Source organism: Schistocerca gregaria, chromosome 1 (genome assembly GCF_023897955.1).
Source record: "Schistocerca gregaria isolate iqSchGreg1 chromosome 1, iqSchGreg1.2, whole genome shotgun sequence".
NCBI lineage: Eukaryota > Metazoa > Arthropoda > Insecta > Orthoptera > Acrididae > Schistocerca > Schistocerca gregaria.
In genome coordinates this window covers 314,015,200-314,038,822 of record NC_064920.1, presented here as the reverse complement: position 1 = coordinate 314,038,822, position 23,623 = coordinate 314,015,200, and the positions used below count along the sequence as shown (strand labels likewise).

Genomic DNA, 23,623 nt, shown 5'->3' with positions numbered 1-23,623 from the left:
TTCTTATATTTTCCAGTATTTATTTATTTTATTGTGGGAGCCTGTGTACTACATGTATTCTGCTATTATAACTGTCAGGTCTATCTGTTACTCTGTTTGTAAATCACTTCCCATATGTGATATCTGCCTAAGCCATTATTTAGTACTCCTATGAAGTAATTACTTTATCCTGATTGTTAATTTAATTTAAATTGTTGCTTTTTAGGTTAGTGTTAAAGTTTCTGTAGGGTTTCTCTCTTTATATTTATTTACTTTGTCAACCTTTTACTTCTTCGAGTGCACTGCAGCTGCAGTACCAGAGATGATATTTAATGTGTGTTCGTGCCTCTTTACCATTGTTCATTCAAATATTGTAATTCCTTTTATGACGATAGTTAAAGTCTGGCGATGACCTTGTAAGCCGAAAATCTATTAGCTAAATAAGTTAATGCTGGAGAACAAACACAGCATTGTGTTTTTCATTGAATAATTTATGTTGAAATGCATTGTCGGGTGCGCCATGCTCAAAGTCAATTTTCCAATTTAAAGAAGGTAATTAAATAGCAAATTCCAACTGTCACATTACGATGTACAATGTAATCAAAGAAGCAAGCAAAGATTAACTTGGACATACTTCTAGATAGAATCACTTTTGTTAGTTTCGCTTCATTTTGGAATGTCCAGACATATTACTGCTCAGTTTACGGCTCCTATGATATATCGAAGTGTTATCTGTTGTTGCATGTGGATTTAGCATTTCCATGCACCAACAGGCACTAGACTGCTTTTAGCTTCGATCAAATTGTATAGACTCCATCAAGAAAATATCTTTTTGCAAATATATGTTCATTAAAACTGTATGAAATCATCCAACGAAATCTTTCTTGTAAAATTTCAGTTTTTTGCAACACTGTTTCACTAAACATCGAAATCTTTCATGTAAAATTTCAGTTTTTTTGCAATACTGATTCACGAAACTCTCACTTTAAACGAACTACTCGGTCAGTTTCTGAGCTGACATTGTTGGCGCAACAACAAATGATAATATTTTAAAACAATAGTAATATGACTTCTCAATGAAGTACTTAAGAGGTCGTTTCTAATAACACAATAGGCCATTTGTTTATACTGTTCACGGGATATTGTGCTTATTCTATTGTCTCAGCAGCATTTTCGGCGATGCACTGCTGTCGAGGAGTGTCCGAAACTTTATTGTCAAAATAAACTCTCCAATCTCTCCTTAGATGAGGAATGTGATGCTATTAGTTGCACCATATACCTCATCTAAGGTGGATCGTCAGTGTGTGGCGCATGTCACACAGACGTAAACAGATGTGCAGATATGTATTTTACTGCATACTGTGATTTTTAAGAACGTACGATCATTTGTCAGCGCTAGGTAACTGACATTGCCACGTGGACAAGGTGTTTATTAACTGCAAATGTTTTATTTCTGGCCGGCCGGAGTGGCCGGGCGGTTCTAGGTGCTACAGTCTGGAACCGCGCAAACGCTATGGCCGCAGGTTCGAATCCTGCCTTGGGCATGGATGTGTGTGATGTCCTTAGGTTAGTTAGGTTTAAGTAGTTCTAAGTTCTAGGGGACTGATGACCTCAGAAGTTGAGTCCCATAGTGCTCACAGCCATTTGAACCATTTTTTTTTTAAATCTGGATAACCTGTGTACGAAGTGGTGTATTTTGTCCACCATAATGACTACATGACACAAGGCACTAATTCACAATGGACTCGTTCAGTAAAAGAATTTTTGTTAATACCGGAAGGTGACAGTTATGTGCGTCGAAACCGTTCGACAGAGATAAAAACTAATTATGCAATCTTACATATTGAGTTTTCCACCAAATAAAACAATGATCCCATATAATTTCTCAACGTGAGAAAATTCGACTTTTCTTTGACATTGAAACTCACAATCACATTAATGTTAATAGATTTAATGTTTATTTTTTAAGTAGGCTGTTTAGGTTTTTATGTTGGTAACGCCACGTAGCGCTCTGCCAGAAAACAGCTGACTGCGTTTTGTGCTGTCTGGGGCTGGTTGGACTCACTGTTGGAATATTCGCTTGTGCAGTGTTGGGCAGTTGGATGTGAACAGTGCGTAGCGTTGGGCACTTGGAGATGAGCCGCCATTAGTGGTGGATGTGGGGAGAGAGATGGCAGAGTTTTGAGACGTCACTATGAGCGGACGATATGGATGAGCGTCCGTCAGAAAAAGGAAATTTGTAAGACTGGATGTCATCAACTTTCATATATATATATATAATGACTTTTAAACACTATTAAGGTAAATACATTGTTTGTTCTCTATCAAAACCTTTCATTTGCTAACTGTGCCTTCAGTAGTTAGCATCTTTTATTTAGCTGGCAGTATTGGCGCTCGCAGTATTGCAGTAGTTCCAGTAACGAAGATTTTTGTGAGGTAGGTGATTAATGAAAGGTATAGGTTATTGTTAGTCAGGCCATTCTTTTCTAGGGATTACTGAAAGTCAGATTGCGTTGCGCTAAAAATATTGTGTGTCAGTTTAGCGATGATCAGAATAAGTAATGAGAAAACTGTCTGAGTACGTTGAGTTTTGCTCAGCTGTTTGAAAATCAAATAACGTAAGAGTTTTTCCAGCGCTGTCATTCATTACATTCAAAGGAGAAGTTTCAATTTGCATCGCAAAATGTAACGCAGTGAGCCTGGAAATCAAGCTGTTGACTCACAATAAGGTAGAAAGGAAAAACAAATGCTTATTTCAGTGTCACCCCATTTTGTAGTATATAAGTTGTCACAGAGAACACAAAATGTCATGTAAGAAAAAAATGAGCATCACGTCACTTGTGACACAACAACCATAGTGAAATGTATGTGGGTTTACGCAAAGAACATTGTGTTTTTTTAAGTGAGTAGCCCGGATGCAAAAGCCGTGAATATCGTGATAAGCAGATCTGAGACAATCGCGAAATATTCGTCCCATTCAAACTATTAAAGAACTTATTTCTTTTTTAACAATACTTAAAACTAAATAATTACTCGGTAGTAATGACTGAAGTCTGCCATTATTTTTGTACGTTAAAATCTTAAGTGAAATATTACCTTTGTGTTCTTTGCTCCCAATTTATACAGGTAGCAGGTTTTGCAAATCTATCGATCCAATTACAAAACAAACATGCGGTTGTAAAACTCGTTATTCGGTGATGTGTTAGGAATGACAGAAGAAAGGAATTTGAATACTGTAAATACAAACAGAATACTTTTTATTTCAAAGAGAAGTCTGAAAATTCTACAAAATTGGCATCTGAAAGACGAAAGCGGCATTACCTTACCAGAAAAAAACTGACTTATTTAACTTCAAAAAGAGAGTAAAAATTACACCATCGCATTTTAGATGTCACAAGATGTACAAAATAAAATGGACACCAAATTGCATCTTAGTAAAATATCAACAAGATTTTAGAAAATGAAAAACTTGGTGGAAAGTTGCGTCTTGGCTAAAACAGCGACAAAAAATTCTAGAAAACGAAATTGGCTGAAAATTGATTTTAAGCGACATCGACGTCAACACTATCCATCAACTCAAAATCGCTTCCTATTTCTTCCTCGTTCTGAAGGTTGGCAGCGGCAGGAGCGATTCTAGGAGTGCATTTCTGCTCGTCGAACACCTCGATGCAGAATTTGAGCTTTCCATTGATCACCCACTCTTCAACAATGTGGATTTCCGAAGGCTTTATGACGTTGCCGAGTTCGGTTTCTGAAAGTTCTCCACCTACTGTGATTGGTGTTGAGCCGCTTTCTTTGCTGAAATTGTCTTCAAGATGCTCTTCCCCTCTCCAACTGCAAAACTGTAGTAGGGCTTTCCACGAACTAGACAAATCTTGTTTTTGCTCTTGGTAAACACGATTTCTTAGTTTTTTTGAATCCGGGAATGCCAGTTGCCAGTATCTTCCAATTAGCCTTCTGCGTATTCTTTCCAGTCTTGAACAGGGCTTTCATTTTATTCTAGACGTCCTATCGTTGCAAATTTCTCAATGCGACGAATCTATACAGACAAGTTTTCAACGAAGCTCAACTTGTGAAGTTGTCCTTCGAAGTTACCAAAAACACTGTCATGTTGGATGAATGAGAGGCCCACTATCAGGAACCTCGTTCTATTTCTTCAAGATTGTCGGAAGTATCGAGAAGAAACTAGTGGCATAGCTTGCTGATCAACGTCCTGTTTTATTCTGACCTCCACATCCGTCGGAAAACAACCCAAGTTTTTTCGGTCCTTCGAATTTTAGGTGAGTTAATATGTGATAAACCATCGACGCTATTTGGTTTGATCCATTGACATATTCACGTTCCAACCAAATGCAGCAAAACACTATGTCCGTGTTCTGTGAGGGGTGGGAGGGCTATAAAGGTGTAAATGGACGTTTGACGGGAATAATAGGCTGCTTGGACATGCACATTTGGTAGTACTAGATTCTTTTGACACTCATAGCTGATAGTTACTTAACACTCGCCGGCCGATGTGGCCGAGTGGTTCTAGGCGCTTCAGTCTGGAAGCGCGCGACCGCTACGGTCGCAGGTTCGAATCCTGCCTCGGGCATGGATGTGTGTGATGTCCTTAGGTTAGTTAGGTTTAAGTAGTTCAAAGTTCTAGGGGACTGATGACCTCAGATGTTAAGTCCCATAGTGCTCAGAGCCATTTGAACCATTTGAACTTAACCTTCATTATTTTGTTCCAGATTTGTGTAGAACGTATCAGCTCTCAGTTGGTGGATTTGGAGCTGGGTTTGCAGGCTCTCCTTTTCGGCGCTTCGTTTTTCCGCTTCAGTACGACATTCTAGAGAAGAGCATGTCGAGCTGGTGTCAACATATTTGGGCAGAAGCGCCAATATTGAAATCTTGGCAAAAAAATCTCTCGTAGTAATCCTATTCGACAATGCTTCCAAGGTTCTCTCCATAATACATTTTTCACATCTTCGTTATGCTCAGTTTGCTACTTTAGGGACTCCTCGTGTATTGGTTCCTCGTGAGTGGATGAACTTCTTAATGCGGTTCTCGCTTCATACAACTTGGTTCTTCGGTCGCCTCCTCTCGTCTCAGTGGGAACTGCATCTTGGTCTAAAATTCTGTGGCACAACATGGTAACCCCGTCTTTCTTAATTTTTAAAATTGACAGAAAGGCGCTTTGCAAATAGCGACGTTTTCCATTTCTTCGACCCTCTCTTTGGGTAAAAAAACGTGGGGGTTGATGGTTCATTTCCTCCTTTTGTCCTCGCCAGATCTTCTTTTAGAGGACGTGGTAGAGATATTTCGAGCTACATTGTTGTTCTGCCACTCTCAGATTCTTTTCAGGTAAAAATTTTGGTGGTCTAGCATGGTAAGTTCATTACATCTTAGTTTAACGAAGATATATCTACAATCAGACGTCTTTGGGAAAGTATTGCTTTTGTGTGTGATACAAAGTCTCTTGCTTAAGTAAGCAGAAGCAATAAATGGTGAAGAGGGTGTGTGGGAAAGGGTGAGAGGGGGAGCAACCACATCACAGGTCTTGAAAAGTAGGCAGAAGTCTCTACATGCAGATAAAATAAAAGGGATAGTAAGCACGAAGAGCAAAGTTAAAAAAAAATCAAATAGCGTATACAAAAAGGCTTGATTAAACCACATTCCACCGCGCGCACTCCTTGCTGCTGCCTGCGAGATCTACTGCATTTATCACAAATTTTCTTTAGTTTTTCTATGCATTACACTCTTACTTTGTTGCTAGATAACTACCAGTTTCAGTTTTGCAGGAGTTGTCCATTAAACAGGTCTGTCTAGAGAAGTGCACAGATCGTACCACGAGTTTGTTGAGGTTGTGTCAGAACCACAGCTTTTGTTGCATAATATAGCTTTAACAATACTTTCCATGTTCTTACCTTACAGTTTTGGAAACATTTCTCTTCCACTGGTCAGGACACCTTTTCCTTTCCCGGGAGGGACTGTCGCCCATTTGCAACTGCTACGATTGGATTGATTTCTTGCAGAATTCCAGCTATTTCAGTCACTCCCCCTTCGTTTCTGCCATCTTCTACATTTAAACCGCCCACAAAATCACTTTTTTTTTTCAAAACACTCGCGCAAATACGTCAATAAACACGTTACTGATCAGCTAAACTGTGCTTACAGGCATGTATTTCGACGATGTATCGGCAGCAAGAGCTTCAGTGTTTCGTACGCGATCGCTACAGCGCAGTCAGCCTAATTCTGAATAAGAAAAATATCCCTTTTAATCGTAACAAACTGAAAAGTAGCTTTGAATGTCTAGATTGTTAATTCTGATGTCAGTTGACATGGTCTGCATTAGAATATGACACGGGGACCGCCATGCCTGTTGAGCTTGACAGGTTTTCGAAACGTTGGGCATCTAGCGGGCTTTGCCAAAGCGCAGTTAGCGTCTTTTTCAACCGAAGACTACTTTCTATAGCCATTTGCAGACGTTTACAGCGGGTTTTGCACCGAGAAACCTATTCCATCGTGTAGGCGTCGAAAAAATCTATTCGGCAGTGTGCCCAACTCAAGATCGACAAAAATACATTTAGTGGCTTTTGCATTTGGGCTACTCATGTATTTATCAGGTTTTTATGTATCATGCGAGCCAAAGTTATTTGCTCACGAAACGAGTCAAGTACATGATTAACAGAATGATGATTAGAACATTTCCAAACAAAAGAGAATAAAGAAATATGAAAAGAGGAAAAAATTGTTAAAGTAGGTGAATAAATAATTCATTGCAGAGAAAAGTTCTCAGCTGCTGTGCGGAACCCCTGTACAGAATAGAGCGTGCCATGAAAAATAACTTTCGATTTGTGGACGTCGAGTGTATTACTCAGTTTCTTCAGTTGTCCTGAAATCCTATTAAAAATTAAATCTGCTGAATGCCGCACACTGCTCAAGGGAGTGTTGTTTTCCTGCATATCGTTTTCACATCTAGCGTTCACTTAATTATTGTTGCAGTTTCTTCTCACTCATTCAACACTGTCAACGACAGTGACCGTGCCAAATATTTCACGCAATAAGCGTCGAACGAAAAAACTACAAAGAACGAAACTTGTCTAGCTTGAAGGGGGAAACCAGATAGCGCTATGCTTGTCCCGCTAGATGGCGCTGCCATAGGTCAAACGGATATCAACTGCGTTTTTAAAAATATGAACCCCCATTTTTTATTACACATTCGTGTAGTACGTAAAGAAATAACAATGTTCTAGTCGGACCACTTTTTTCCCTTTGTGATAGATGGCGCTGTAACGTATAACTACGTGGTATCACTTGACATCCCGCCAGTGCAGACGGTATTTGCTTCGTGATACATTACCCGTGTTAAAATGAACCGTTTACTAATTGCGGAAAAGGTCGATATCGTGTTGATGTATAGCTATTGTGATCAAAATGCCCTTGTATGCTGCGCGGTATCCTGGACGACATCATCCAAGTGTCCGGACCGTTCGCCGGAAGTTACGTTATTTAAGGAAACAGGAAGTGTTTAGCCACGTGTGAAACGTCAACCACGACCTACAACAAATGATGATGTCCAAGTAGGTTTTTTAGCTGGTGTCGCGGCTAATGCGCACACCAGTAGCAGACAAATTGCGCGAGAATCGGGAATCTCAAAAACGCCGGTGCTGAGAATGCTACATCAACATCGATTTCACTCGTACCATATTTCTATGCACCAGGAATTGCACGGCGACGACTTTGAACGTTGTATACAGTTCTGCCACTGGGCACAAGAGAAATTACGGGACGATGACAGATTTTTGCACGCCTTCTATTTAGCGACGAAGTGTCACTCACCAACAGCGTTAACGTAAACCGGCATAATATGCACTACTGGGCAACGGAAAATCCACGATGGCTGCCACAAGTGGAACATCAGCGACTTTCAAGGGATAATGTATGGTGCGGCATTATAGGAGGAAGGATAATGGTGCAATGTATGCTGATTTCCTACGTAATGTTCCACCGATGTTACTACAATATGTTTCACTGCATGACAGAACGGCGATGTACTTCCAACATGTTGGATGTCCGGCACATAGCTAGCATGTGGTTGAAGTGATACTGAATATCACATTTCATGACAGGTTGATTAGTCGTCGAAGCACTAGGCCATGGGCCGCACGTTCACCGCATCTGACCTTCCCTGGATTTCTTTCTGTGGGGAAAGTTGAAGGATATTTGCTATCGTGATCCACCGACAACACCTGACCAGATGCGTCAGCGCATTGTCAATGCATGTCCCAACATTACGGAAGGCGAACTACTTGCTATCGAGAGGAATGTCGTTACACGTATTGCCAAATGCACTGAGGTTGACGGACATAATTTTGAGCATTTATTGCATTAATGTGGTATTTACAGGTAATCACGCTGTAACAGTATGCGTTCTCAGAAATGATAAGTTCACAAAGGTACATGTATCACATTGGAACAACCGAGATAAAATGTTCAAATGTACCTACGTTCTGTATTTTAATTTAAAAAATCTATCTGTTACCAACTGTTCGTCTAAAATTGTGAGCCATATGTTTGTGACTAATACAGCGCCATTTATCACAAAGCGAAAAAAGTGGTCCAACTGAAACATTCATATTTCTTTACGTGTTACACAAACGTGTAATATAAAATTGGGATTCCTATTTAAAAAACGCAGCTAATATCCGTTTGACCTATGGCAGCGCCATCTAGCTGGTCAACCATAGCGCCATCTGGTTTCCCCCTTCAAGCTAGACAAGTTACGTTCTTTGAAGTTTTTTCGTTTGACGCTTATTTCATGTGATATTTAGCCCGGTCATGATAATTGGACCACCTTGTATGTGTGAACAGCCATAGTAGAGCTACAGTTCCAAGACAACTGAACAACAGCCTACATGAAGTTCACTAACAGAGCCCAAAGATGAGTTTGATCGCCCTTTTCTGGACTAAGAATATTCTTGGAGAGTGCAGATAGTGTCTTGAGAATATGACATCATAAGAGACAATAGAGGGAAAATAAGCAAAGTAAACAAGCCTCCTTGTTCCTTTGTCAGAGTCAGTAGAGATTACTCTTATTGCGAAGATATCAGGATTCAATTTCTGCTGAAGAAATCTTTTGATCTAACCTCAGTCCTAATAACTGGATGTTTCACCACCGTCGGACAACAAAACTTCGCATTTACAATTTTTAGGTATCGGAAATCGCGTGCATTACACTTTATTACTGTTAAGCGTTAATTTTTCCTCAGAAATTCACTTAGTAATGTTTTCGATTACCCTATTAGCTAGATCAGTAGCGTTAAATTCCTAACCTTTGACAGTAACATAATGACATCGGGATAGAGCAGAAAATACTGAACCATATGCCAGATTTGTTGGCAGAAATTTGGTGTACATCAATAAAAGCAATCGACCCAAAAGAGAACGCTGTGGAACCCACCGTCCATACACACATGAGATGAATCGTTGAGTTTTCCTGTAATCGCATAATCTTCAAACTTAAACAAAATACACTACTGGCCATTAAAATTGCTACACCACGAAGATGTGCTCCAGACGCGAAATGTAACCGACAGGAAGAATATGCTGTGATATGCAAATGATTAGCTTTTCAGAGCATTCACACAAGGTTGGCGCCGGTGACGACACCTTCAACGTGCTTACATGAGGATAATTTCCAACCGATTTCTCATACACAAACAGCAGTTGACCAGCGTTGCCTGTTGAAACCTTGCTGTGATGCCTCGTGTAAGAAGGAGAAATGCGTACCATCACTTTTCCGACTTTGATAAAGGTCTGTTGTAGCCTATCGCGATTGCGGTTTATCGCATCGCGACATTGCTGCTCGCGTTGGTCGAGATCCAATGACTGCTGGCAGAATATGGTAGCGGTGGGTTCAGGATGGTAATACGGAACGCCGTGCTGGATCCCAACGGCCTCGTATCACTAGCAGTCGAGATGACAGGCATCTTATCCGCATGGCTGTAAAGGATCGTGCAGCCACGTCTCGATCCCTGTGTCAACAGATGGGGACGCTTGCAAGTCTGCACGAACAGTCCGACGACGTTTGCAGCAGCATGGACTATCAGCTCGGAGATCATGCTTGCGGCTACCCTTGACCGTGCATCACAGACAGGAGCGCCTGCGTGCACGAATGGCAAAACGTCTTTTTTTTCGGATGAATCCAGGTTCTATTTACAGCATCATGACGGTCGCATCCGTGTTTGACGACATCGCGGTGAAAGCACATTGGAAGCGTGTATTCGTCATCGTCATACTGGCGTATCATCCGGAGTGGTGGTATGAGCTGCCACTGGTTACACGCCTCTTGTCCGCATTGACGGCACTTTGAACAGTGGACGTTACAATTGAGATGTGTTACGAACCGTGACTCTACCCTTCATTCGATCCCTGCGAAATCCTACATTTCAGCAGGATAATGCACGACCGCATGTTGCAGTTCTGTACGGGCCTTTCTGGATACAGAGAATGTTCGACTACTGCCCTGACCAGCACATTCTCCAGATCTCTCAGCAATTGAAAACGTCTGGTCAATGGTGGTCTAGGAACTGGCTCGTTACAATACGCCAGTCACTACTCTTGATGAACTGTGGTATCGTGTTGAAGCTGCATGGGCAGCTGTACCTGTACACGCCATCCAAGCTCTCTTTGAGTCAATGCCCAGCCGTATCAAGACCGATATTACGGGTATAGGTGGTTGTTCTGGATACTGATTCCTGAGGATCTTTGCACCCACATTGCCTGGAAATGTAACAACATGTCAGTTCTAGTATAATATATTTGTCCAATGAATACCTGTTTATCAAGAGCATTTCTTCTTTGTGTAGCCATTTTAATGGCCAGTTTTGTATTTGCAAGTTGTCGCAATCCTGTCTAAGGTGTAGGGTGATGATAGTTTCACTATTTTCAATGGTTATGTATTTTTACAGCGCTGTCAGGTCGCCTTCTTCTCCTGAGGGACGAAGTGGATGGAACAAGAATAAAGAGAAAGGAACAGACTATACCAGGGGAAAGAACTGGGGAAAGAACTGTTATCGTCAGCTCCTTCGTGAAGCATTCTATCACTTCATCTCTTCTGCCTTCAAGGCTGTGACTATCTTCGTAGTCGATCCTCTCGCTGGAGAAGGTAGGCTAGTGTCCTCTCGACGATGAAAGCAATAACGGCAGCGGCGTGTCCACAGAACAGCAGCCAGCAGGCGGAACGCAGGTGCGCCAGTCGGACAACCGGCGCAGCGCGGGGTGGGTTCCTAGGCGGCTGCGCTGGCGCCACGAGCCCGGCGGCCCACAGCTCCAGCAGCGCGCCCTGGTGCCAGTGCTCCAGCAGGCCCGCTTGGCCCGCCAGCGCCACCAGCCGGTCAAGGCGCGATGCCAGGCCAGCAGGCCGCCTACTCGCCACAAGGCTGCAGTACGCTGGCGCCAGCACCGGCTGCCCCACCACGTGCAGTCGAGGAAGCCACGACTCGTCCACGTTCTGCCACAGCCTAAATGCGAGGTGCGAGGTGACTATTCGAAGCAGTGAAAGAAGTACACAGACCCCAAACACTTCTCTAATGAAATTTCTTACAAGTAGGGGTCCATGTGTCTAATCAAATCTTGCAATCTCCTTAAGCTGTGCCTTTTGCCACAGTCTCCCTCAACAAAACATTGTCAGCACTGGAAAAAGCATAAACACATTTTTATTTGCTCGAACAGTCCAAGGATGTGCTGCCAGGCCATAGTGTCCAACGGGCACAATATTTCGGCGATCAGAGATGTCGCCATCGACAGGTGCGCAGTTCGTCAGAGACCCTGACGATGACGACATGTCTGATCGCCGAAATATTGTGCCCGTTGGACACTATGCGCCGGCAGCACACCCGTAGACTGTTTGAGCAAGAAATACGCCGGGAGAAACTGAAGAATCAGACATTTTTATTTATTCATTTGTTCATTTATATATGCTCTTACCGTTTTAGTACCTTTTGAATCTCTCATACATCGCAAAAGATATCCTTGGCTTTCAAATGTAGACATAATTACTTTCATCAAAGAATTTATTAGAATACAAGTGACTGTGTTATCTGTATGTAAAATAATGACAGGAAACAGTACAGGAAGAAGGGGAAAGTAAAGATTCGTGTAAAACTGCAAGGGAATGTGGTTTGTAGTGTGAGGGACTGATTCACAAGGGAACGCTGAGACACCATTACTTCAAGACGCAAGTCATTAGCTTACTTTCGAAATTATGTAAATACACTCCTGGAAATTGAAATAAGAACACCGTGAATTCATTATCCCAGGAAGGGGAAGCTTTATTGACACATTCCTGGGGTCAGATACATCACATGATCACACTGACAGAACCACAGGCACATAGACACAGGCAACAGAGCATGCACAATGTCGGCACTAGTACAGTGTATATCCACCTTTCGCAGCAATGGAAGCTGCTATTCTCCCATGGAGATGATCGTAGATATGCTGGATGTAGTCCTGTGGAACGGCTTGCCATGCCATTTCCACCTGGTGCCTCAGTTGGACCAGCGTTCGTGCTGGACTTGCAGACCGCGTGAGACGACGCTTCATCCAGTCCCAAACATGCTCAATGGGGGACAGATCCGGAGATCTTGCTGGCCAGGGTAGTTGACTTACACCATCTAGAGCACTTTGGATGGCACGGGATACATGCGGACGTGCATTGTCCTGTTGGAACAGCAAGTTCCCTTGCCTGTCTAGGAATGGTAGAACGATGGGTTCCATGACGGTTTGGATGTACCGTGCACTATTCAGTGTCCCCTCGACGATCACCAGAGGTGTACGGCCAGTGTAGGAGATCGCTCCCCACACCATGATGCCGGGTGTTGGCCCTGTGTGCCTCGGTCGTATGCAGTCCTGATAGTGGCGCTCACCTGCACGGTGCCAAACATGCATAAGATCATCATTGGCACCAAGGCAGAAGCGACTCTCATCGCTGAAGACGACACGTCTCCATTCGTCCCTCCATTCACGCCTGTCGCGACTCTACTGGAGACGGGCTGCACGATGTTGGGGCGTGAGCGGAAGACGGCCTAACGGTGTGCGGGACCGTAGCCCAGCTTCATGGAGACGGTTGCGAATGGTCCTCGCCGATACCACAGGGGCAACAGTGTCCCTAATTTGCTGGGAAGTGGCGGTGCGGTCCCCTACGGCACTGCGTAGGATCCTACGGTCTTGGCGTGCATCCGTGCGTCGCTGCGGTCCGGTCCCAGGTCGACGGGCACGTGCACCTTCCGCCGACCACTGGCGGCAACATCGATGGACTGTGGAGACCTCACGCCCCACGTGTTGAGCAATTCGGCGGTACGTCCACCCGGCCTCCCGCATGCCCACTATACACTAAAGTCCGTCAACTGCACATACGGTTCACGTCCACGCTGTCGCGGCATGCTACCAGTGTTAAAGACTGCGATGGAGCTCCGTATGCCACGGCAAACTGGCTGACACTGACGGCGGCGGTGCACAAATGCTGCGCAGCTAGCGCCATTCGACGGCCAACACCGCGGTTCCTGGTGTGTCCGCTGTGCAGTGCGTGTGATCATTGCTTGTACAGCCCTCTCGCAGTGTCCGGAGCAAGTATGGTGGGTCTGACACACCGGTGTCAATGTGTTCTTTTTTCCATTTCCAGGAGTGTACGTTGTGCACTATTTAATTCCTCGATGATTCCATGCAACACACAAGACTTTGTTGCGAAAAGTTTGCACTGTAAGTTGAATTTAGAATGCAAAAGATGGAGTATCTCGTAACATTTTAATGTACGAAAACAGCAAAAAGTTAGTTCTGTTAGTGACATTGTCCAACACAGAAGAGTTTGTTGCGAAGAGTTGCACTGTAAGATGAATTTAAAATTCAAAAGTCGGAGTATCTCGTAACTTTTAAATGTACGGAAACAGCAAAAAAATATATAGTTCTCGTTTGTGACATTGTGTATCAGCCTCCTTAAACGGTAAGTAGCCAGGAAATAATGGAATAATGCGAGCAAATAGTGTTACTTAGATATCGCATACAACAATTTAGGGCGATGTCGTGGGCGATATTGCTGTCTGGACATAATTGCAGCATGTCGCAGTAGTCAAAAATGGACAACGGTCACCCCATACCATTTCTCTTTTTCTCATCTCTGGATACTCCTTCATAGATATAAAACAGTACAGACCATCCGGCACATGTACATTGTTTTTAGAATATGTTTCAAGTATTTATGCAGCACTAACCAAGAATACGTTATCCGAGATGGAGCTCAGCGAACTCTATGTAGATTACTCCATTAACATCGTTGAAAGAAAACATAGCCAGCCCCAAACGCTTATCAAAGACGTATACTTTGCCGGCATTACTGGTTATAGCAACTGTACACATCTTGGAATGGCTTCATTTAGTTTTCTTGTACAGAGAAGTCTTCAGCGACACTAGCTGTTCATTAAGCCCAGTTTAGTTGTGTGTAATTTTGTGGACCAAATGCTAAACATTAAACCCAATATAAGCACACTCATATTTTGTAAAGCATTAATGCATACTCAGTAATTTAAATAGCCATTCGCAGTGTCAGGTAAGAGATTCATAATCTCGTTTTGTGTTGTTTGTGTTCTGTTTACTTTTTGTTTTGTTTTAGTATATAATGTCGCATAACGTTGTCTAATCGAAGGAGGGTTAAAAAGCAAATCACTACAGCTCACCAAGGATGAAGACAACATGTCGTTGCAGACATACATTACGTGAGAAACGTCAACGAAGATATATGAATGCATGGTTTCGAGGCGATATGAGTTAATAAAATTTTCTCTGGCTTGCAGTCGCGTCAGATGATTAAAATCCCACAAGCGCCTTAGTCAAGAATATATAATTTTTAGTTTTGATGTGGCCTCCGTGTTTACACGTGTTCCGATCAAAGAGTGTATAGATCTCCTTTCCCAGTTATTTGATAGCACAGTTGTGGGACTGTTTAAGCACACGTTGACAACGTCCTTCATGGCGGGCAGTATTTCGACCAGTTGGACGGCGTAGCTATGGGAAGCTCATTAGCTCCATCCATAGCCAACCTTTTTATGGAACAATTTGAAGACATCGCATTGGACACGGCTCCAGCTAAGCCAAGTTGCTTCTATCGTTACATCAATGACACTTTTTTCATCTGGCCCCATGGTCGTGAAAAACTGGGAGAATTCTTAGACCACCAGAATAGCATTCACGGCCACATCAAGTTTCCGATGGAAGTCGAGACAGATGGCGTATTGCCCTTTCTTGACGTCCTCGTATTTCTGCCTTTCTGTGGTACAGTGTCGGGAAATATTAGCCAACTCCTGAAGAGATATAACATTTCATCGCTGTTCAGGCCCCCAGCAAAAATCCGATAGCTCATGAGGCCTGTGAAGGATGATTTAGGGCTTAGAACGCTTGGAGTGTACAAGATACCACGTTAGTGTGGCTGTTACTACGTCGGCCAAACAGTACGCTCTGTGGAGCAACGTTGGAAGGAACACGAGAGGTGCTTACGCCTACGGTATCCAGAAAAATCAGCCGTGGCAGAACACGCCTTAGAAAATGGTCACCGAATTCTATTCGATGAAACATCTGTCGTTATGAGGACGAAGGGATTTTAGGGTAGGGTCATAAAAGAAGCTATTGAAACAAAAATCTCTGAAAACACCATCAACGGTTTGCAACTCAGCGCCGGCCGAGGTGATCGAGCGGTTCTAGGCGCTTCAGTCTGGAACCGTGCGACCGCTACGGTCGCAGGTTCGAATCCTCCCTCGGGCATGGATGTGTGTGATGTCTTTAGGTTAGTTAGGTTCAAGTGGTTTTAAGTACTAGGGTACTGATGACCTCACATGTTAAGTCCCATAGTGTTCAGAGCCATTTGAACCTTTTATTTACTTTTTTTTTTTTTTTTTTTTTTTTTTTTTTTTTTTTTAGCTCATCACTGCCTGGGACCGGCCATCGCGAGGTTAAAACGGGTGCGACAGACGCGGGATGAAAAATATTACCATTTACCACATACGGCGAGGAAGAGAGCACTTGTGACGTCACAGCCACGTGTGCGGCTATATAACGACGCGGCCACGGCAACACAGCAGTCAGTGTTACCACTCGACAATGACTGAGGAGAGCTCGGTCAAAAGCTCGTGGGATTTTAACCATCTGACGCGGCAGGAAGCCCGAGAAAATTTTATTAAGTCAACGAAGATGTCTGAAAGACAATACGCTATCAAACCAAAAGTATCCAGACGCCGCTATGTGATGCGGAAATGATCACCAAATGGCCACGAGGCAGACTTGTCAGTATGAAAGGAGGCGAGGAGATTTGTGCTGTCATTACAGAAGCAATAACAGCAAAGTGGCTGGGACAGAAGAGCTCAGTGATTTCGAACCTAGACTAATCATTGGATGTCACCTGAGCAACAATTATGTCTGAGGCATTTTAACATTTCTAAAGCCGCCCAGATCGACTGCTGATGATAGGATTGTGAAGTGGACACGTGAAAGGACAACTACAAGTAAACCAAGACCCAGTAAATATCATGTAGTGACGGATAGGAGCCGTCGAGCATTTCTGAGGTAAGTTGTGAAAAATCGCTTGAATTCAGTGGAAGGAATCACTTACTAGGCTCATATGGCTCTGAGCACTGTGGAACTTAACTTCTGAGGTCATTTGTCCCCTAGAACTTAGAACTACGTAAATCTAACTAACCTGAAGGACATCACACACATCCCTGCCCGAGGCAGGATTCGAACCTATGACCGTAGCAGTCGCGCGGTTCCAGACTGTAGCGCCTAGAACCGCTCGACCACCCCGGCCGGCTCACTTACTAGGTATAACGAGTTAAAAAGAATGAGTTACTGAGGTTGAGCAACTCTACGTAAGCCACACATTTCTAAAGTCAATGTTCAGAAATGCTTGAGGCAGTATTAAGAGTAGCACCACCGGACAGTGGATGACACGTATAGAATGATTTCGAATGATGAATCACTCTGAATCCTGTGGCAAATCCAGTGGAAGAGTTTGAGTTTGGAGAATTCCTGGAGAACTACACCTATCACCATATGTAGTATGGACAGTGAAATACAGAGGAGGGAATTGGTGTTACGGTAGGAGGGTGTTTTTCGTGGTTAGAGTGTGCTCCGCTTATTGCACATGAAAAAACGCTAAATGTGGAAGGATGAGAAAACATTTTACAGCGTTGTGTTTCGCGTACTGTACAGGAGCAGCTAGGAGCCGATGATTGTATCAGTTAACAGTGCATTCTGTCGTAAAGCATCATCTGTGAGGCAGTGGTGTGTGGACAATAAGGCGCTGTCCCCAGTGAGGCAGTGCGGTATCTAGTACGATGGGCAACGTGATTCGCAGTATGACGCAGAATTAACCTGCACTGCTAGAGCACAGAGAAACTTAGATGCAGCGACGTAACTGGTTCTCGCGGCGACGACAGCGATAAAATGCAGACACATTGTCGTACAGAGTGACGCAACACTACTGTGCGATACGCTGGGAGGAGTGGAGAGAACCAGACTTTGCATCATAAGACGTGCCACGAAAATATGTTTTATGTAAATGAAGGAAAGCTACCTCAGTCTCTCTACTTAGGTTCTTAGTAGAGCTTTTGTTTCTTACGCAAACATTTGAAATCATGGGTATGAGATCTACATCTGTTCTCCACAGAGCAGTCTTTCTCATTCTATTCTAAGGAAAGTAAATAATCTAGGTAACGTTGAGTATAGCAGCTAATATGTTAATGAGTAACGAAAACTACGTCAGTTCTATTATTACAGAAAAAATGACACAACAAATGTGTAAATACGAGGGCTATTCGGAAAGTAAGGAACGATAGGTAACGAAATAGAAACCATAGTTAAAAGCAAAACTGTTATATTTGTAACAGTTAGCTGCAACTACCAGCTACTTATCTCCATAGTCATCGATCCTACTTAGACGTTTGTCGTGGCGTTGTACCAGCTTTCCAGTATCCTCGTTATAGAAGGCAGCCGCCAGTGCCTTCCGCCAATTTCTACGCTGGCCTACAGTTCGTTGTCTGTGCCAAAATGTTGTTTTCATAGTCAGTGGTTCATATGAGCAAAGATGAAACTCAGGTGGAGACAATTACGGGCTGTCTTGTGGGTAATCAAACATTTCCAATTGAAAACGATGAAGGAGCATCTGCATTGCCCATGAAGAATGCGGCTGAGAATTGTCCTGAAGAAGAAGCCGTACGACAGTTATGTAATGTTGGCTGCATAGCTTCAGGCGAAATTTCTCACCAGGCCCTCGTACTTGGCGGGAGACACTGTTGTTCTAAATGTCTTTATGTGCTGCCTGTTTGCTGGGAACTAAACAGAGCGACGTAACGCGATTGACTGTCATACTAGAGCCACTGTCCAACACACCTGTGCAAAACTTCATCCGATTTTCGCTGTGGTTTCCATTCCGCGACCTATCGTTCCTTACTTTCCGAATAACCCTAGTATTACAGGTGAGATTGTTTTCATCGATCATTCTAAGGAAAGTATTTCGTAAAGAACTAATTTTTCTCTTATCTTACAGTCCCACAACACAGCTTCATAATGAACTGGTTTTCTTTTTACTATTGCCGATTCTTATTGTGATACTTTGAAAACAGGTAATCGACCTAGCATATTTTGAAATGTTTGCAGTGAAGAATATTGTCGCTGGCCAGTTTACGTTTGGTGCATTTTAAGTCATATGTTGCTACATGCTAAAAGTAACTAACATATTGCAGCTGTTTTCAATATTGGAAGGAGAACAATACGTTTTTCCAATCTCGAGCAGACAAATTATATTTCATGTTTGGTCATGATGAGCAGCGACGTGTCACGCTCCCCACTTTGGCCACAGACATGCAAAATTGTGGCTAGTCTTTCTCTTCCGCACGTGCTTTATTAAGCCAGTAACAGTCACATTTTAAGTCAATATTGCGTTAAGAATTATTTTCATTATAAACTAGAGGTAAGCAATCGCAGATCCAGTTTCAGAGTTAGCTATATACTATATATACAAAGTTTTTAATCGATACTAACGTTCAATAACAAAACATTCAGTAACAGTCTTCGTTCACATATTGTCTAACAAATGGCGTTTGTTCCAGGTAGCAATGAATATAAAATTGAATTTCGCTATTGATATAACTAAGCATATTGTTTTCTGGATGTCACCTACTTGAAGGCACATTTACAGCGAAAATATTTGTATCTGCTACAGACTGGGGTGAAAGAGGAGAATTGTGTCAGTGAAGAGAAACAGAGATGCAATAGCAAATTACTTTGTAGGTTAGACTAATACAGTGCTATGGCCGGGCAGAAAAATCGGATGTCTTACATATGGGGAAAAAATTGTTCAAATGGCTCTGAGCACTATGAGACTTAACGTCTGAGGTCATCAGTCCCCTAGAACTTAGAACTACTTAAACCTCCATAACCTAAGGACATCACACATGTCCATGCTCGAGGCATGACTCGAACCTGCGACCGTAGTGGTCGAGCGGTTCTAGACTGTAGCGCCTAGAACCTTTCGGCCACCCTGGTGGCTGGCTCCATATGGCAGAATTTCAGCTGTCGTATGCATTTCCTCTTATAGGCACAATTTTGTTACTATCGTTGCTCTGACTTGATTGCTATTTTCGGTAGTTGCATCTGTAAATTCTTCTGAAACGTAATAAGACAGACTAAGCAGTAGTCCGTGCTTACTGATTGTGGTTTGTTGAATGTTATATTGCTATTGGTGTGACTTTCAGTATTTTAAATAACGTGGCTACCCAAGCTGTTAAAATGTAGGTTAATTTATGTGATGTGGAATCAATACTACACTCCTGGAAATGGAAAAAAGAACACATTGACACCGGTGTGTCAGACCCACCATACTTGCTCCGGACACTGCGAGAGGGCTGTACAAGCAATGATCACACGCACGGCACAGCGGACACACCAGGAACCGCGGTGTTGGCCGTCGAATGGCGCTAGCTGCGCAGCATTTGTGCACCGCCGCCGTCAGTGTCAGCCAGTTTGCCGTGGCATACGGAGCTCCATCGCAGTCTTTAACACTGGTAGCATGCCGCGACAGCGTGGACGTGAACCGTATGTGCAGTTGACGGACTTTGAGCGAGGGCGTATAGTGGGCATGCGGGAGGCCAGGTGGACGTACCGCCGAATTGCTCAACACGTGGAGCGTGAGGTCTCCACAGTACATCGATGTTGTCGCCAGTGGTCGGCGGAAGGTGCACGTGCCCGTCGACCTGGGACCGGACCGCAGCGACGCACGGATGCACGCCAAGACCGTAGGATCCTACGCAGTGCCGTAGGGGACCGCACCGCCACTTCCCAGCAAATTAGGGACACTGTTGCTCCTGGGGTATCGGCGAAGACCATTCGCAACCGTCTCCATGAAGCTGGGCTACGGTCCCGCACACCGTTAGGCCGTCTTCCGCTCACGCCCCAACATCGTGCAGCCCGCCTCCAGTGGTGTCGCGACAGGCGTGAATGGAGGGACGAATGGAGACGCGTCGTCTTCAGCGATGAGAGTCGCTTCTGCCTTGGTGCCAATGATGGTCGTATGCGTGTTTGGCACCGTGCAGGTGAGCGCCACAATCAGGACTGCATACGACCGAGGCACACAGGGCCAACACCCGGCATCATGGTGTGGGGAGCGATCTCCTACCCTGGCCGTACACCTCTGGTGATCGTCGAGGGGACACTGAATTGTGCACGGTACATCCAAACCGTCAATGAACCCATCGTTCTACCATTCCTAGACCGGCAAGGGAACTTGCTGTTCCAACAGGACAATGCACGTCCGCATGTATCCCGTGCCACCCAACGTGCTCTAGAAGGTGTAAGTCAACTACCCTGGCCAGCAAGATCTCCGGATCTGTCTCCCATTGAGCATGTTTGGGACTGGATGAAGCGTCGTCTCACGCGGTGTGCACGTCCAGCACGAACGCTGGTCCAACTGAGGCGCCAGGTGGAAATGGCATGGCAAGCCGTTCCACAGGACTACATCCAGCATCTCTACGATCGTCTCCATGGGAGAATAGCAGCCTGCACTGCTGCGAAAGGTGGATATACACTGTACTAGTGCCGACACTGTGCATGCTCTGTTGCCTGTGTCTATGTGCCTGTGGTTCTGTCAGTGTGATCATGTGATGTATCTGACACCAGGAATGTGGCAATAAAGTTTCCCCTTCCTGGGACAATGAATTCACGGTGTTCTTATTTCAATTGCCAGGAGTGTATTATTGCTGCTTGTCCACAAAACAAGCGCGTGAACAGTATTCTTTATCATAGTTTGTGAGGGTTGATACACATTTTGCCGCTGATGGTTTCAATTTGTCTTGTTGCTTGCCGTGTTGTCCCTGTATGAATATAAGTGTCACATGGATATGCGTAACGTTCTGCAACCTTCGTTGCGACATGTCCTATCGCATGTCGACCGTCTGAGAGCGAACACCGCGTGTAACATTCCTGAAACGGACTAGCCTGCCCCGACTCACGACCTGTACCCAACAGAACACTCCTGGGTTGAATTAAAGTGTCGACATCGGTCCACGTCCCAATGTCCAGCACTAATAACCTCCCTGGTTTCGGTTCTAGAGGAAGAAAGAGTTGCCATTCCTCCTTAGACATTCAGACGCCTCATTGAAACTGTTGTCGGCTGAATTCAAGCTGTGATAAACACCGCCTATTAATGTCTACTAACAGCTGTCTAGATACTTCTAATCAGATATAGTGTATATGCACAAAGCGGTTCATTACAACGAAAGATGGCTCTGTGCACTATGGGACTTAACTTCTGAGATCATCAGTCCCCTAGAACTTAGATGTACTTAAACCTAACTAACCTAAGGACATCACACACATCCATTCCCGAGGCAGGATTCGAACCTGCGACCGTAGCGGTCGCGCAGTTCCAGACTGTAGCGCCTAGAACGGCTCGGCCACACCGGCCAGCTACAACGAAAGAAAAGCTTTTCAGAAGCATTTATTCCTTGTTCCCATTTCCTTCCTTGAATTATGAAATTGACCTGTCAAATGAAAATTTGTGCAATACCTCGGTGCATCCACATTTCTTGTTTTTCATGAGAAGTCGTGTCGGCTGTTAAAGCAATCTAAGCGCTCATTCCACCTCGACTAGACTTCTGTCATTTTTGAACACTACTAACAGTGTCTGTCGCATGGAATATGTTAAAATAGAATTTTTTGTTCTATTTCTAGTCTGCGAACACAAAAATTGCTGTCAGACTGCCGACGTAGATCGGTAGTGACAATCTTCAGATATGCAGAAAAACCCAACGCAACTAAGTTTCTCTTCTTTTGGCTACGCCATAAACACAGTAAATTTTAACAATAACGAATTACATCTCTTTCGCTTCAGTTCGGAACCGAACGACTGCTACGGTCGCAGGTTCGAATCCTGCCTCAGGCATGGATGTGTGTGCTGTCCTTAGGTTAGTTAGGTTTAAGTAATTCTAAGTTCTAGGGGACTGATGACCTCAGATGTTAAGTCCCATAGTGCTCAGAGCCATTTGAACCAATTTGCCATACATCTGTTTCAAATATATCCTAAAGTAAAAAAAAACTACAGTAGGTGAAATTAAGAAAAAAGTTAAGCTCGTGAGTAGGAGAGGAAAGTTACAAAGTGGTCGGCATAGGATTATTAACAGTACTTGCAGTTGTAAGCGACGATAAAAGGAACTGCGTCTAATCGCGTAGTACTAGGTTTGGGTAAGTGGACATATGTTTATTAATTTCCATCATTCTTATGTAGGATTTCTTGTTACGCCTTGTAACTGTGGCATTTTTTAGGCAGATGCTATGCAAACGTAGAGTCACCTTTTCTGTCTCCAGCTTCTAAGGTGTTCCTTCAAGCGGGTGGATACTGCCACGTCAGACCAGTTATACAGAATTTGCCACATTTATATAGCGACTTTGTATATACCACTCTTTTTGCAAAGGTGATTGGCTGTCTTTACCATTGCGAAAAAATCTCCAATAGTCTATCAACATAAAATGTTTTGAAGTTCTTGGATTTAAGCTATCTGGCCACATACAGAGAGACTTTTCCTGACAGTGGAATCTTGCAATCTGTACTAGCTCTTGAGGTGGTAGGCCGAATACAGGGTAAAGAAGAGAGAAAACCTGTTGTTTTTGTTTTTTATACATTATGGAGTCCACCAAGGTAGAATGTAGCCTTGATGACAGTGTTTGCTTGTTTTTAATACAGTTTGGAAGTTTTCATCAGTCATATAAGTTGATATTAGTTAGTGTTACCAAATTCCTCTTTTTCAGGCACGATTTTGTTACTATTACCAATCTTCATGTTATACCCTCTCTACTTTGGCCATCGTCAGTTATTTTCCTGCCCTAGATCAAAACTCATCGAGTACTCTAGTGCCTCAGTTCCGTATCTAACTCTATTACAATCACACGATTTAACTCATTTGCCTTCCATTACTCTTGTTATACTTTTGTTCACATCTATCCTATAACTTCTTTTCAAGACGTAATTCATTCCATTTAATTGGTCTTCCAGGTCCATTGCCGTCTTTGACAGAATTACAATACCCTCGGGAAACCTTTTATTTTTTATCCCTTTCCAAAACTC

The 23,623-nt window shown here is 43.6% G+C and overlaps 1 protein-coding gene across 1 annotated transcript in view; it reads left to right on the top strand.

The window, feature by feature from the left end:
- Positions 1-11,150: 11,150 nt before the first annotated feature.
- LOC126345269 (uncharacterized) overlaps positions 11,151-23,623 on the top strand; it is a 43,654-nt gene continuing 31,181 nt past the window's right edge. The window contains exon 1 of the mRNA XM_050002091.1: positions 11,151-11,494. Coding sequence (XP_049858048.1) covers positions 11,151-11,494 — 344 coding nt within the window. The remainder of the gene's footprint in view (positions 11,495-23,623) is intronic.